Raw genomic sequence first — 17,004 nt, forward strand, 5'->3', positions numbered from 1 at the left:
GAGGAAGGAGTGCAGGGAGAGAGAAAGAAATCAGAGAACCACAACCCCGAGCCCTACAATCCCAGAGAGGAGTGGGAAACTCTCCTCAAACAGTGCAACAGCTACGTGGAGTGGAGCACCACCCTCCCATATTCTACCCAACAGACACCCGACCTGCCTCATCCCCTGATAGCCCCCCCATTAAGTACCCACTAGGGCACAGCACACACACACAACACAGAGCCCAGTAGGCTCAGGAATCTGTACACCAGTTGATTGACAGTTGAGAGGCAGGACCAAAGAGCCAAAGCTCAACCCCCGCAAGCACAAATAGGTGAGTACACACACACACACACACACACGCACACACACACACACACACACACACACACACACACACACACACACACACACACACACACACACACACACATACACACACACACATACACACACACAGTTGAAATGGAAATTTGAGGAACTGGAAGATCAAAGTACGAACTGTTACACAGGCTCCATCATTGAGACTTTCCTCAGCAGATAGGAAGAGGATAGTGATCGTGGTAATCGACGCTCCTCCACCAAATACCAGATGACGCAAACAGCAATATGATGAAAATAATAAGGCATGTTTAGATGAACTGCATAAAGCAGGAACAAGCCTCAGAATGCGAGCCATAACTACTGTTCACCGAGGACGCAAATAACAGATTGATTGATTAGGACTCGAGAAATCATTGTTTTGAGGAAGAATCGCGATGAGCACAGTTATAGGGGAAGCAAGTTATTGACGGGAACTACTTGACACGACATGTTAAGGATGGCAAAAGAGAAAGAGGAGGAGACGAGGAGGGAAGAAATAACCTAAGCTACATTATCCTTTTAAAATGTACTTTATGGTCTCAATAAACGCACTTGAACTTGAGGAGGAGATACATGAAACCTATTAGACCTGATCTTCACTCAAAATTAGGAAGACATTAAGAACATGCACCATGAAATACCACTAGAATCCATTGATCCTAGTGGTCCTTCTATGTGAATAAATGATCAAACCTCAAAACTATGACCACAGGACAAGTGGGTCAGGGGAAGGGAGCGTTGACTATAGTAAAGGTTATTACCTGAGGGTAAGATCAGTATTTGGGGAGTGTGCAGTGGGAGGAGGAACGTAAAGTAATGAGAGTAGAGGAAATGATAAACCGCGTCAAATGCAGATGCTAGGAGGCTGAAAAGCGTTACCAACAATAGGGGAAAAAGTAGGAAAGGATATAATAACCCATGGTTTAATAGATGCAACAGACCTAAGAATGAATATCTGCATACAAAAAGATTATCTTGAAGAATTGCGACAGAGATGTTGCTATCAAAGCTAAGACAGCCAAAGCTGCTACACAGACATATATGAAGGAAAATAACAATGACCGACGGGATGACAAAACTTCGTAAAACGGAAAGGGAAAGTAGAGAAAGTGATAAGACAACCCGCGGAATACTGAACACCAGTTTCCAAGGTGCATTCACAACTGAGCCTGATTCGCTCTGATATTAGAAGAGGAGATGAGAGATGAAAGACTGTCGTATAATGAAGTGATGGCAGAGGACGTAAGGAAACTATCACTAAATGAAACGAAAGCTGTTGGACCAGACAAAGTATCACCGTGGATATTAAGAAGAGCAGCGCAGGCCCTCAGCGTGCCTTTAGCAAAGATCTTGGATGAGTCTCTTACAAATAGAGAGTTGTCCAGTTGCCGGAAAAAGGCAAATGTGGTACTCATTTCCAAAAACAAAAGAGAAGAGAAGAGACAATCCACTACTGACTAGTATCACCGACAAACATTCCCTACAAAGTACTTTCAAGAATAATCACGTTAAGATTAGTTACACACTTAGAATTAGGTGTTTAAGCCAACACCAGCATGGCTTTAGGGAAAGAAAGTAATGCCTAACGAACCTGTTTAAGTTCTATGATAAAGCAACAAGAATAAGGCATGACAGAGATGGATGATCAGATTGCGTATTTCTGAACTACCAAAAATCCTTTGACACAGTATCTTACAAGAGATTACTATATAAACTTAAGAGGCAGGCGGGAGTAAGGAGAAAAGCCCCTGCATGGGTGAGGAATTGTCTAACAGGAGGGAGCCAGAGAGTAACAGTAAGGGGCGAGAAGCTAGCCTGGCGAACAGTAACGAGTGGAGTACATCAAGGATCGGTGCTGCGAACAGTTCAGTTTCTCGTATACATATATGACCTAGCTGCTGGAATTTAGTCATATGTGGGAACCGACCTGTGAGATTTATATTTATTTAATTTATATGAATTTATATTTACGTTAATTTATATACTTCGATAGCAATTTGTATAATGATAAGTGGACTGTATTTCTGCAATAATCTCTTAATCTCACAAATCGATCCTCTACACATTAGGGGGGTTTATTAAATTAATATATATGCAGCCAATCAAACTACAGTATTAACTACATACATTGAAAAGGTTCCTTATCTTATAGTACAGCAGGTTAGTCCACCAGGTATAACTAGGGTGTAGACACCAAATTATCCTCTTTGAGGTAGCTTCCATCACCCAGTAACTGGTGCACAAAATCTTGCTTCCTCGTCTTGACCTGTCAAAAGTGCGCTAGCTGTGAAGCCAGAATCCTATATATGACAAGCTATATCAGAGAAAATACTATACATGGAACAATAAAGACCTGGCTTAATTACCTTTAGTTTGAGGCTATGTCGTGCTCTGACTGGACACCCTATATAATGACATTAATGGCCATAAATGAAAGATACATGGGTTTCGGAAAGAACACTTAACTTGAATTTGTTGACAGCGTGTGATAATGGTACACCTTTGGTTTCCATAACACTTGGTCCAAGTAAAATTAACAGGAGCCGAATTTGCTCCCGTGTGAGCCTCTGGTCTAGTATAAACAATGGCTGCCCCTCCTCCCTCACTGACGCCTGGCTTACATTCTCCAAATGTCAGAAAGTGATAGAAGGGTCACATTTACTCTACTTTAATATTGATAATTAAGTTAATTTATATAAGATGTTTTTATGATGGTAAAGTCCAAAGACTAATGTATTTAAGAATAATTCCCACCATAATAGGTGGTGGTTTATAATAGTATGTGGTGATGATATCCCGTTTTCTTTAGATGGTAATTCCACTACAAGTTACGTTTTCTATGGGTAACTTGTTTATACAATACAGCTATTATCTGTATGATTATTAAATGGTGTCGGATTTTCCGACATCATATATGTCAGCCCATCCTCCAGTTTTGGCAGTACTTATAGTGATGATCTGGACCATAGTACATATATATACCGACGCTCAATGCAATTAAAAGGTAGAAATCAGACATATTGAATTTAGACCGACCCCGAACATTTTTTCTATTTTTGTTGCAGAGAAAAACAAAACTAACCTAACCTAACCTTCCTGGGGCCTAATACACGTTATCTGAAGCCTAAAATAGCACATATAGGTGTGCTATACTAGGCCTAGGAAAATATAAGTTTGTATATGGAAATAGGCCAGAGGTTATTGCTTTAGACAACCCGCGGCTAGAAAGGCGGGGTCCATATGCTAATACTCAATCCTAAGGTCACAAAATAGGTAAGTATACACACACTCCACGAGGTGGGAGGCCCAACACTGTGACCAGCCCTCACCCAACTGTGACCAGCCCTCTCCCAACTGTGACCAGCCCTCACCCAACTGTGACCAGCCCTCTCCCAACTGTGACCAGCCCTCTCCCAACTGTGACCAGCCCTCTCCCAACTGTGACCAGCCCTCTCCCAACTGTGACCAGCCCTCACCCAACTGTGACCAGCCCTCACCCAACTGTGACCAGCCCTCACCCAACTGTGACCAGCCCTCTCCCAACTGTGACCAGCCCTCTCCCAACTGTGACCAGCCCTCACCCAACTGTGACCAGCCCTCTCCCAACTGTGAGTGACCAGCCCTCTCCCAACTGTGACCAGCCCTCTTCCCAACTGTGACCAGCCCTCTCCCAACTGTGACCAGCCCTCTCCCAACTGTGACCAGCCCTCTCCCAACTGTGACCAGCCCTCTCCCAACTGTGACCAGCCCTCTCCCAACTGTGACCAGCCCTCTCCCAACTGTGACCAGCCCTCACCCAACTGTGACCAGCCCTCACCCAACTGTGACCAGCCCTCACCCAACTGTGACCAGCCCTCTCCCAACTGTGACCAGCCCTCACCCAACTGTGACCAGCCCTCACCCAACTGTGACCAGCCCTCACCCAACTGTGACCAGCCCTCTACCCAACTGTGACCAGCCCTCTCCCAACTGTGACCAGCCCTCTCCCAACTGTGACCAGCCCTCTCCCAACTGTGACCAGCCCTCTCCCAACTGTGACCAGCCCTCTCCCAACTGTGACCAGCCCTCTCCCAACTGTGACCAGCCCTCTCCCAACTGTGACCAGCCCTCTCCCAACTGTGACCAGCCCTCTCCCAACTGTGACCAGCCCTCTCCCAACTGTGACCAGCCCTCTCCCAACTGTGACCAGCCCTCTCCCAACTGTGACCAGCCCTCTCCCAACTGTGACCAGCCCTCTCCCAACTGTGACCAGCCCCCTCTCCCAACTGTGACCAGCCCTCTCCCAACTGTGGACCAAGCCCTCTCCCAACTGTGACCAGCCTCTCACCAACTGTGGACCAAAAGCCCTCACCCAACTGTGAACCAGCCCTCACCCAACTGTGACCAGCCCTCATCCCAACTGTGGCCTGCCCTCTCCCAACTGTGGCCTGCCCTCTACCAACTGTGGCCTGCCCTCTCCCAAATGTAGCCTGCCCTCTTCCATCTGTGACCATCCCTCTCCCATCTGTGACCAGCCCTCTTCCAACTGTGACCAGCCCTCTCCCAACTGTGACCAGCCCTCTCCCAACTGTGAAAAGCCCTCTCCCAACTGTGGCGTGCCCTCTCCCAACTGTGATCAGCCCTCTCCCAACTGTGCCCAGCCCCCTCCCAACTGTGGCCTGCCCACTCCCAACTGTGGCCAGCCCTCTCCCAACTGTGACCAGCCCTCTCCCAATTGTGACCAGCCCTCTCCCAACTGTCACCAACCCTCTCCCAGCTGTGACCTGTCCTCTCCCAACTGTGACCAGCCCTCTCCCAACTGTTGCCTGCCCTCTCCCAACTGTGGCCTGTCCTCTCCCAACTGTGACCAGCCCTTTCTCAGCTGTGACCAGCCCTTTCCCAACTGTGACCAGTACTCTCCCAACTGCGACCAGCCCTCTCTCAGCTGTGACCAGTACTCTCCCAACTGTGACCTGTCCTCTCCCAACTGTGACCAGCCCTCTCTCAGCTGTGACCAGCCCTTTCCCAACTGTGACCAGTACTCTCCCAACTGTGACCTGTCCTCTCCCAACTGTGACCATCCCTCTCCCTACTGTGACCTGTCCTCTCCCAACTGTGACCAACCCTCTCCCAACTGTGACCAGCTCACTCCCAACTGTGAACAGCCCTCTCCCAACTGTGACCAGCTCACTCCCAACTGTGAACAGCCCAGAGCCGGAGTCAACCCGGTTGGGAGTCGGTCGGCCGAGCGGACAGCACGCTGGACTTGAGATCCTGTGGTCCTGGGTTCGATCCCAGGCGCCTGCGAGAAACAATGGGCAGAGTTTCTGTCACCCTATGCCCCTGTTACCTAGCAGTAAAATAGGTACCTGGGTGTTAGTCAGCTGTCACGGGCGGCTTCCTGGGGGTGGAGGCCTGGTCGAGGACCGGGCCGCGGGGACATTAAAAGCCCCGAAATCATCTCAAGATAACCTCAAGATAGCCCTCTCCCAACTGTGACCAGCCCTTTCCCAACTGTGACCAGCCCTCTCCCAACTGTGACCAGACCTCTCCCAACTGTCACCAGCCCTCTCCCAACTGTGGCCTGCCCTCTCCCAACTGCAGCCTGCCCTCTTCCATCTGTGACCAGCCCTCTTCCAACTGTGACCAGCCCTCTCCCAACTGTGACCAGCCCTCTCCCAACTGTGACCAGACCTCTCCCAACTGTGGCCTTCCCTCTCCCAACTGTGGCCTGCCCTCTCCCAACTGTGGTCTTCCCTCTCCCAACTGTGGCCTGTCCGCTCCCAACTGCGGCCTTCTCTCTCCCAACCTTCAAATATGTAACTTGGAGGCTTGGGGTCGACCCTCAGTGGCACACTTTAAGAAACATCAACATTGAACTTCTCCCACTCCCCCTTTACTGTGTGATAAAGGTGGGCAGATGACAGAGATTGAAAGAGTGAGTGGAAAGGGTGATGAGGGTGACGAGCAGAGAGGGAGAGGGGGAAGAGAGAGGGCTCAGGGTGAAAGCAGGTGGGGGGGGGGGGATTGAAGAGAGAGGGGGTCAGGGTTAGGGCTGGAGTTGAAAGAGAGAAGTTATCTTGAGATTATTTGGAGATGATTTCGGGGCTTTAGAGTCCCCGCGGCCCAGTCCTCGACCAGGCCTCCACCCCCAGGAAGCAGCCCGTGACAGCTGACTAACACCCAGGTACCTATTTACTGCTAGGTAACAGGGGCATAGGGTGAAAGAAACTCAGCACATTGTTTCTCGCGGGCGCCCAGGATCGAACACAAGACAAGATGATCACATATCCAGCGTGCTGCCCGCTCGGCCGACCGGCTCCCATCAGGGTGAGGGCAGGAGGGGAAAGAGAGAAGGGTCAGGATGAAGGAACGAGAGTGAGAGAGAGGGGTCAGGGTGGGGGCAAGAGGGGGAAGAAAGAGGGGTCAGGGTTAGGGCTGGAGGGGGAAGAGAATAGAGTCAGGGTGAGGGCAAGAGGGGGAAGAGAGAGGGGTCAGGGTGAGGGCGAGAGAGGGGGTTGAGTGTCCCAGCCACAGCTAGGTACCCTGTTTACTAAATATATATATATATATATATATATATATATTATATATATATATATATATATATATATATATATATATATATATATATATATATATATATATATATATATTCATGAATTAATTGCAAGGCCAGATTTGCCTAATAAGCAAAGTTTTCATGAATTAATTGTTTTTCGATTACCTAACCTAACCTAACCAAACTTTTTCGGCTACCTAACCTAACCTAACCTATAAAGATAGGTTAGGTTAGGTTAGGTAGGGTTGGTTAGGTTCGGTCATATATCTACGTTAATTTTAACTCCAATTAAACACAATTAACCTCTTACATAATGAAATGGGTAGCTTTATCATTTCATAAGAAAAAAATTTGAGAAAATATATTAATTCAGGAAAACTTGGCTTAATAGGCAAATCGGGCCTTGCATAGTAGTCATGTTTAATTATGTTTGCTTGGCTTAATTTATTTCCCTGGATACTAGGTCTGGTCAGGTGGGGAATAACTCTCACAGTGGCGCCGACCAATATTACGAGGCTACATGGAGGTCCATAATGGTGAGTAAAACTAGGTGAGTACACACGGAAATCATATAAAATCCTCTACAAAACGAGGGAAGTGACAGGAAGGCATACGACAAAAAGCAAAACAACCAATACTGTCCTGGAAAGAGCTAACTGAGTTGAAAACAGGAACGATAACAATGCTACGATTTTGACACTTCAACAATAAACAGGCAGATTATGAAATCACAAAATCACACTTGATTAAGAATTCATGGAAGAGGGAAATGGTTAGCAACTCACACATCATGATTTTTGCTTTGAAGTTAATAAAACATTTCTCTGGTAATGAATTGGGAAAGTGTTTATCGAAACGACTAGGTGGTAGAAGATTGGCACACCGAAAGATTGAGCACTACGAGGAGATGGATTTTCCCAGCTAGCTTGTGCACTGTTGTGTGAGTGCACAAGCAGGAAAGGCAAGTGCACGGGGGTGCACTGGGCCTAGTTTTGGAAATACGTCACCTACACATGCTTGTTTGCTATCTTTGGACACCCAATGACCAGACCTTTCCATGGCTTCCACGGTGGCCGCTTTAGGGTCTGTGAGTATAGGTACCACCATGAGCATGTTTCAAGCAAGTTTTGTGAAGTAAGTGAAGTGTGTTGGGGTGGGGTGAATCCAACGGTCTGGCTGGACCACCTCACCCACCACGCCACCACGCCGTGATGCCACAGGCACCACTTGGCTCAGGGAAGCCTCGTGATTGGATGAGACATACAGCCTCAGTAGGTTGCATGGCGGGTCTCACTTGATTGGTGGATTTGAGCACAGAGGAAACCAGCTTGGCCGGCCCTGGCTTGCCAGCGAGAATTCATTCTGTCCTAGGTCGTTGCGTAGTCCGGCGCCAAACTACGTGAAACACTGCCTGTAGCAACCATTAAGTACCTCGAATCATCGTGCCGTTGACGTAGGTCCGCCGTAAGAGATACAGAATCCGGGAATTCGCGGGCGACTGGTATTTCGAAAAATTGAAGAGTGTGCTTAACAAGTAATGTGTAGAGTCCGCAGGATCGCTATCATAGCAGGGGCAACAAACTTTCTATGTGAATCCGTGGTAATTTCCTGCGTCGCTCATCTTCAAGTCTCATTGACTAAGATACCTGATAGGGTATTATACCTGATACTTGATATCTTCAGGTATATTATACCTGGAGATACCTGGTAGGGTACTGTGGGAACCGACCTGTGAGATTTATATTTATTTAATTTATATGAATTTATATTTACGTTAATTTATATACTTCGATAGCAATTTGTATAATGATAAGTGGACTGTATTTCTGCAATAATCTCTTAATCTCACAAATCGATCCTCTACACATTAGGGGGGGGTTATTAAATTAATATATATATGCAGCCAATCAAACTACAGTAACTACATACATTGAAGAGGTTCCTTATCTTATAGTACAGCAGGTTAGTCCACCAGGTATAACTAGGGTGTAGACACCAAATTATCCTCTTTGAGGTAGCTTCCATATCACCCAGTAACTGGTGCACAAATCTTCCTTCCTCGTCTTGACCTGTCAAAAGTGCGCTAGCTGTGAAGCCAGAATCCTATATATGACAAGCTATATCAGAGAAAACACTATACAGTACATGGAACATGAAGACCTGGCTTAATTACCTTTAGTTTGAGGCGATTTCGCGATCTAACCGGGTCACCCTATATCCTGACATTAATGGCCATAAATGAATGATAAACGGGTTTCGGATAGACACTTAACTTGAATTTGTAGACAACGTGTTGACAATGGTACACCTTTGGTTTCCATAACACTACGTCCAAGTAAATTTAACAGGAGCTGAAATTGCTCCCGTGTGAGCCTCTGGTCTCGTATAACAATGGCTGCCCTCCTTCCCCACTGACGCCTGGCCTACTTTGTCCAGATTTCAGAAAGTGATAGAAGGGTCACATTTACTCTACTTTAATATTGATAATTAAGTTAATTTATATAAGATGTTTTTATGATGGTAAAGTCCAAAGACTAATGTATTTAAGAATAATTCCCACCATAATAGGTGGAGAATATAATAGTATGTGGTGATGATATCCCGTTTTCTATAGACGGTAATTCCACTACAAGTTACGTTTTCTATGGGTAACTTGTTTATACAACACAGCTCTTATCTGTCTGTATGATATTATTATTAAATGGTGTCGGATTTTCCGACATAATTCCCCAGGGGGCTGCTCACGGGTCGAAGTCCTGTTTAGAACAGACGAACACCGATACTCCTCCTCCGAATTATTACATTAATTTGATGTTAGTAGTTAGTAATCACACATTTGTGTGTCTGTTCGTACAGGACGGATGTCCCGTACTAGAGTTGTAAGGGTTAGAAGTCTAATGCGATTTCATTTCCCTGTCAACTCTTGAAAGGCTAATATTCAAGCCTTATTACATATTATTTAACCCAGAAGACTGAATGTGATCAAGTACTACAGTCAAGTATGATTCAGGGACTGCAGTGAGATCAGTGACATTAGATATAACTTGAAGTTTGTTCAGGTAACTGGTCACTGATATATAAACACTGAGGCCCATGGAATACATCTTGATTAAATAATAAATGTATCAAATCAGTCATCAGATTTATTAGGGTTTAATTTAGTTAATTGATTCAGAAGATTGAATAGCTCATCATTAAAGTAAAGTATGGTTCTGAGACTGCAGTGGGTTCAGTGACATTGGTCGCAGTGACTTGTAGCTGTTTTAGGCTACTGTTCACTGATTTGCCACTGAGGCCTCATGAACTCATCTCCAGCTTCAAATGATGATACTAACATCAACCTCTGTTGGTATAGTCAGCTGTAATCTCCTTAGTATAATGCTACTGGAGAAATATAATCAGCTGACAAATTTAGGTTTCTACTGGTATTGTTTATCTGCAGGCATAGGTCTCCTCAGGCTTGATACTGGGCCTGAGAGTAATTTACCTCCTGCAGAGTTTAACATGGTTATGCCCTGATATTTAGTAGGGCTACCAATGAATTGATGGTAGTAGTCTGTCCCCACAAGGACAGCCATTTGGCATTTGATTTGCTCAAATTTACCTGCAGCTGCTTGATAATAGCTTTCCAGGTCAGCATAATCAACTTGAGATTGTTGTGACAAATCTTCACATTTCTTGATCTGTCTTGTTAAGTGGCCTTTAAGACCTGCAAGGGTTCTTTTCATTCCCCCTGCATTATCCATACTGGCTAGTTGGTGAAGCCTTGTGGGGCTTGTACTTGGGCTGCTCATAATACTGAACAAACACTAATGGTAGCCTAGGGTATTTTCTGCACTCACTAGGCAATAATCCTACCTCTACTAGAGGTTAGCACTTAAAATTAATACACATTATATATATACAATCATCCACACTAATGATTTGAGTGATAAACCAGTGTCACTGGAAGTACCTTTAGGTTAGCTCCTCTATATCACCCTAGGATGGAAGAGACACTAATTAATCACTCAAAGGTGTAATGATCATAAGTAAATTATTATATATACACAACTCAACTCGAGTTGATAAAAATTACACCCAAAATAGGGTCTGCACCATTCATTAATGGTGTTAGGTTGTTGAATATAGTACAACTGACTATGGTAATAATGGGACTAGGATGAGCAATAATAGTTCAACTAGTCATATCCTACCCTGTTGTGGGTTGGCAATTAGTAAATATTATACTGTGATCACTAGTGCAATATATATTAAATAATTCTCTATTTTGGAGAAATAATATACACAATTATTGATAATAGCCTCTTAATTAGCCTCTATGAAACTTCTAATATTATCTAGAAGTATTAAATATTATTAGTGACCTCGCGAAATAAACTCCACAAAATTCGTAGATAATCTCTCGCGAAATGTAACACCACGAAATCCGTGAACAATCTCGCAAAGACACAGTCACTAATTAGGCTGGCTTCAATATTAGCGCTGTCATTTCACGAAATAACACGCCACCAAATATCTGTGGGTGTGCATGAAACCGCTGACGAAGCTGAACTCGGCTGAGGGAGGCTCCTGAGCTCCCTCGAGGCTACGCTGCCGTCTTTGACTGGCTGGCCTTGTTTAAATAACACTGCACTAGTTTATTTAATGAATCCACTGGTTAACTGGTTCATCCGGTACTAAGATGACCAAATGTGGGTTCATAGGACCAAATATTCCGGTTCCGAAGGTCCAAATAATGTGGGAACCGACCTGTGAGATTTATATTTATTTAATTTATATGAATTTATATTTACGTTAATTTATATACTTCGATAGCAATTTGTATAATGATAAGTGGACTGTATTTCTGCAATAATCTCTTAATCTCACAAATCGATCCTCTACACATTAGGGGGGGGTTATTAAATTAATATATATATGCAGCCAATCAAACTACAGTAACTACATACATTGAAGAGGTTCCTTATCTTATAGTACAGCAGGTTAGTCCACCAGGTATAACTAGGGTGTAGACACCAAATTATCCTCTTTGAGGTAGCTTCCATATCACCCAGTAACTGGTGCACAAATCTTCCTTCCTCGTCTTGACCTGTCAAAAGTGCGCTAGCTGTGAAGCCAGAATCCTATATATGACAAGCTATATCAGAGAAAACACTATACAGTACATGGAACATGAAGACCTGGCTTAATTACCTTTAGTTTGAGGCGATTTCGCGATCTAACCGGGTCACCCTATATCCTGACATTAATGGCCATAAATGAATGATAAACGGGTTTCGGATAGACACTTAACTTGAATTTGTAGACAACGTGTTGACAATGGTACACCTTTGGTTTCCATAACACTACGTCCAAGTAAATTTAACAGGAGCTGAAATTGCTCCCGTGTGAGCCTCTGGTCTCGTATAACAATGGCTGCCCTCCTTCCCCACTGACGCCTGGCCTACTTTGTCCAGATTTCAGAAAGTGATAGAAGGGTCACATTTACTCTACTTTAATATTGATAATTAAGTTAATTTATATAAGATGTTTTTATGATGGTAAAGTCCAAAGACTAATGTATTTAAGAATAATTCCCACCATAATAGGTGGAGAATATAATAGTATGTGGTGATGATATCCCGTTTTCTATAGACGGTAATTCCACTACAAGTTACGTTTTCTATGGGTAACTTGTTTATACAACAAAGCTCTTATCTGTCTGTATGATATTATTATTAAATGGTGTCGGATTTTCCGACAGGTACTGAACCTAATCAGGGAAGACTCTACAGCAATCAGGGAAAGTGTTCGGTAGAAATTCAGGGAATTTCAGTCCAAACCATTGGAACTTTGACATGCATCTCACCGTGCCGTATTTCCCCCCCACGCCTCCACCCGTATACATGAGCAGCCCACTCGCGTGTTTAAAGTACAAGCTGCTTCCGGCACGTAACGTGTTAGCTAAACAGTCCTTTCTGCTTGAGTTCAACCTTCACAGGGAAGGTGAAATGGAAAAATCTCACAAGCATGAGGGCTTGAACTCTTTTCATGGATGTCATGGGAAATAGAACTGAGAGAGAATAGAACAAGTATCACACGTAGCACAAAATGCACAAGTATTAGGGCATTGAAGACATTCAAAATTAAAAGAACTACAGTGAGCATAGATGGGTGACAGAGAATTTGGTTTAGATGCGTCAAAATAAGAAGGGAAGCAAACATACAGTTGGAAAACAAGATTGCAGATGAAAACAAATACCAAATCTAAATTGCTTCACAACTTCATCAGAAGGAAAACACCCTTTTAGGAATTGGTGGTGAGACTGAGGACAGAAGAGGAATCAGTCACTGATAATGACAAAAGTGAGTGAGGAACTCAACACGAGTCTAGGAATATTTTTCAATAGTGCAAAGAAAAATTCCTAAACTGATGGTAAATATGGTAAACCATGAAGTATTCGAGGATTCGGAGATGAGTAGCTGAAGTAAAAAAGGAACCTAATGGAGCTGCAGACGGCTTCAGCAGTGAGACCAGAGAGAAGTTCTTGTCTCCATTGACTAAGAGGAGTGCTAGAGAACAAAGAGATCCCATTAAAGTGATCTATCAACGAGGAAAATCAGTTGGAGCCGTGAGGAGGAATCGTGATTTAAGTCATGTGCTTAGGCGTCCCCAGCTTACAGGCTCGAATCTTTCTTATGACTCGTATAGATTTTCACAGCTCTCGGACGCAGGTTCGAATCCTCGTCACGGCCCTTGTGGATTTATTTACAGCAGTGTTAGTCTTGTGCTGGTCACACCTGCGATATATAACAAGTCACGGACGAATAACCAAGTAACTTTCAGGAACCAAGACATAGGTGCCTGAACCCATTATATACAACCTACGTAAAACCAAATCTGGAGTATGCAGCGCAGAAAATGCAATCCACCCATGAAAAGAATAAAATAAAAGCAGAGAAAGTTGGCTACAGAGCTGAGTGAACCAATGTAAGGTGACCCTCGTAGTAAGCTCATTCTCCTAACGTGGGAGAAGAGACTAATCAGGGGACATATGACGACAAAGCACAAGATATTAAGAAAGATTAGAAAGGCAGACAGAAAAGCAATATTAAATACGAGAAACTGACAACTAGAGAACGCGGGTGGAATCCAGAGAGGGAGAGGAGTAGGTAAGAAAACATCTTGAGCGTAAGAGTACCAGTTATATTAACGGACGACCAGACAAGATCGACGGGGCAAATTAAATGAGCGCCGTTATAATTAAATACTTCAAAAACTGAAGATTGAGAGTAATTTAATTAACTGCCCTGTAAATGTAGAGAGTTAACACACACACACACAAACACACACACACACCTGGAGTATGTAGCTCCAGCATGGAGTCCATATCAAGTTAAGCATAAGACCAAACTGGAAAAAGTTCAAAAGTTTGCCACCAGACTAGTACCCGGGCTGAGAGGTATGAGCTACGAGGAGAGACTACAGGAATTAAACCTCACGTCGCTAGAAGACAGAAGAGTTAGGGGGGATATGATCACCACGTACAAGATTCTCACAGGAATTGACAGGGCAGATAAAGACAGGCTATTTAACACAAGGGGCACACGCACTAGGGGACACAGGTGGAAACTGAGTGCCCAAATGAGCCACAGAGATATTAGAAAGAATTTTTTTAGTGTCAGAGTAGTTGACAAATTGAATGCATTAGGCAGTGATGTGGTGGAGGCTGACTCCATACACAGTTTCAAGTGTAGATATGATAGAGCCCAATAGGCTCAGCAACCTGTACACCAGTTGAATGACAGTTGAGAGGCAGGACCAAAGAGCCAGAGCTCAACCCCCACAAGCACAAATAGGTGAGTACAAATAGGTGAGTACACCTGGTGGGCCTGGTGGCTGAGTGAACAATGCTTTGGACTCATGATAATATGGCACTGGGATCGATCCCTGGCGAGGGCGTAAACAATTACGCAGAGGTTCTTGAAGGTACCTGGGAGCTAGACAGCTGTTCCGGGCTGCTTCCAGGTGTGTATTCACCTATTTGTGCTTGCGGGGGTTGAGCTTTGGCTCTTTGGTCCCGCCTCTCAACTGTCAATCAACTGGTGTACAGATTCCTGAGCCTACTGGGCTCTGTCATATGTACATTTGCAACTGTGTATGGAGTCAGCCTCCACCACATCACTGCCTATTGCATTCCATCTGTTAACTATTCTGACACAGAAAAAGTTCCTTCTAACGTCCCTGTGGCTCATATGGGTACTCAGTTTCCACCTGTGTCCCCTTGTTCGCGTCCCTCCAGTGTTGAATAGTTCATCCTTGTTTACCCGGTCGATTCCCTGAGGATTTTGTAGGTTTTGGTCATGTCCCCCCTCACTCTTCTTCCTTCCAGTGTCGTAAGGTGCATTTCCCGCAGCCTTTCCTCATAACTCATGCCTCTTAGTTCTGGGACTAGTCTAGTAGCATACCTTTGGACTTTTTCCATCTTCGTCTTGTGCTTGACAAGGTACGGGCTCCATGCTGGGGCCGCATACTCCAGGATTGGTCTTACATATGTTGTGTACAAGATTCTGAATGATTCCTTACACAGGTTCCTGAACCCCGTTCTGATGTTAGCCAGCCTCGCATATGCCGCAGACGTTATTCTGTTTATGTGGGCTTCAGGAGACAGGTTTGGTGTGATATCAACTCCTAGATTTTTCCCTCTGTCTGTTTCATTAAGTACTTCATCTCCTATTCTGTATCCTGTGTCTGGCCTCCTGTTTCCACTGCCTAGTTTCATTATTTTGCATTTACTCGGGTTGAACTTTAACAACCATTTGTTGGACCATTTACTCAGTCTATCTAGGTCTTCTTGTAGCCTCCTACTATCATCCTCTGTTTCAATCCTACTCATAATTTTTGCATCGTCGGTAAACATTGAGAGGAACGAATCTATACCCTCTGGGAGATCATTTACATATACCAGAAACAGTATAGGTCCAAGGACTGACCCCTGCGGGACTCCACTTGTAACGTCTCGCCAATCTGAGACCTCACCCCTCACACTGACTCGTTGTCTCCTGTTGCTTAGGTACTCCTGTATCCAATGGAGTACCTTCCATTTCACTCCAGCCTGCATCTCCAGCTTTTTCACTAGCCTCTTGTGTGGCACTGTATCAAAGGCTTTCTGACAATCCAAAAATATGCAGTCTGCCCACCTTTCTCTTTCTTGCCTTATTTTTGTTTCCTGGTCGTAGAATTCAAGTAACCCTGTGAGACAGGACCTGCCATCCCTGAATCCATGTTGATGCTGTGTTACAAAGTTCTTTCGCTCCAGATGCTCCACTAGCTTTCTTCGCACAATCTTCTCCATCAGCTTGCATGGTATGCAAGTTTGGGACACTGGCGTGTAATTCAATGCCTCCTGTCTATCCCCTTTCTTGTATATCGGGACTACGTTAGCTGCTTTCCAAATTTCTGGCAGTTCCCCTGTTGCCAGTGATTGTTATACACTATGGAGAGGGGGAGGCACAGTTCTTATGCTCCTTCCTCTGTGTGTGTATGTGTGTGTGGAAGAGAAGATTGATTGACAGTTGAGAAACGAACCGAAAAAGCTAGAGCTACACCCCTTCAAGCATAACTAGGTGAATACACACACACACACACAGACACACACACACACAGGCCTTACGGCGGAGTGAACAGCGCTTGGGGTTCGTAGTCCTAAGGGTCCAGGTTTCATCCCCGGCAGAAGCGGGAACAAATGGGCAGAGTTTCTTTCACCTGATGCTTCCCTTCACCTAGCAGTAAATAGGTATCTGGTAGTTAAACAGCTGTTTTGGGCTGCTTAATGGGGGTGTGTATGTGTTTGAAGCCAAAAATATCAGTTGATTGACAATTGAGAGGCTGGCCCAAAGAGCCAGAGATAAGCCCCCGCAAGCACAACTCGGTGAGTACAACTAGGTGAGTACACACACACACACACACACACACACACACACACACACACACACACACACACACACACACACACACACACACACACACACACACACACACACACACACAGCACACAAACACACACACACACCACACACACACACACACACAGATATGGGAGTCCATATCTAGTCAAGGATAAGACTAAACTGAAAAG

General features: G+C 44.7%; 1 protein-coding gene across 1 annotated transcript; it reads left to right on the forward strand.

Moving 5' to 3' along the window:
* The first annotated feature begins 1,539 nt into the window (after positions 1–1,539).
* Positions 1,540–5,591, forward strand: LOC138363620 (uncharacterized). Its single transcript, XM_069322985.1, has 4 exons — positions 1,540–1,749; positions 3,707–3,950; positions 3,984–4,653; positions 4,811–5,591. Exons 1-4 carry the CDS (start codon positions 1,540–1,542, stop codon positions 5,589–5,591), a joined length of 1,905 nt encoding a protein of 634 aa, XP_069179086.1.
* The last annotated feature ends 11,413 nt before the right edge of the window (positions 5,592–17,004 follow it).

This window comes from Procambarus clarkii, chromosome 11, assembly GCF_040958095.1.
Source record: "Procambarus clarkii isolate CNS0578487 chromosome 11, FALCON_Pclarkii_2.0, whole genome shotgun sequence".
Lineage (NCBI taxonomy): Eukaryota > Metazoa > Arthropoda > Malacostraca > Decapoda > Cambaridae > Procambarus > Procambarus clarkii.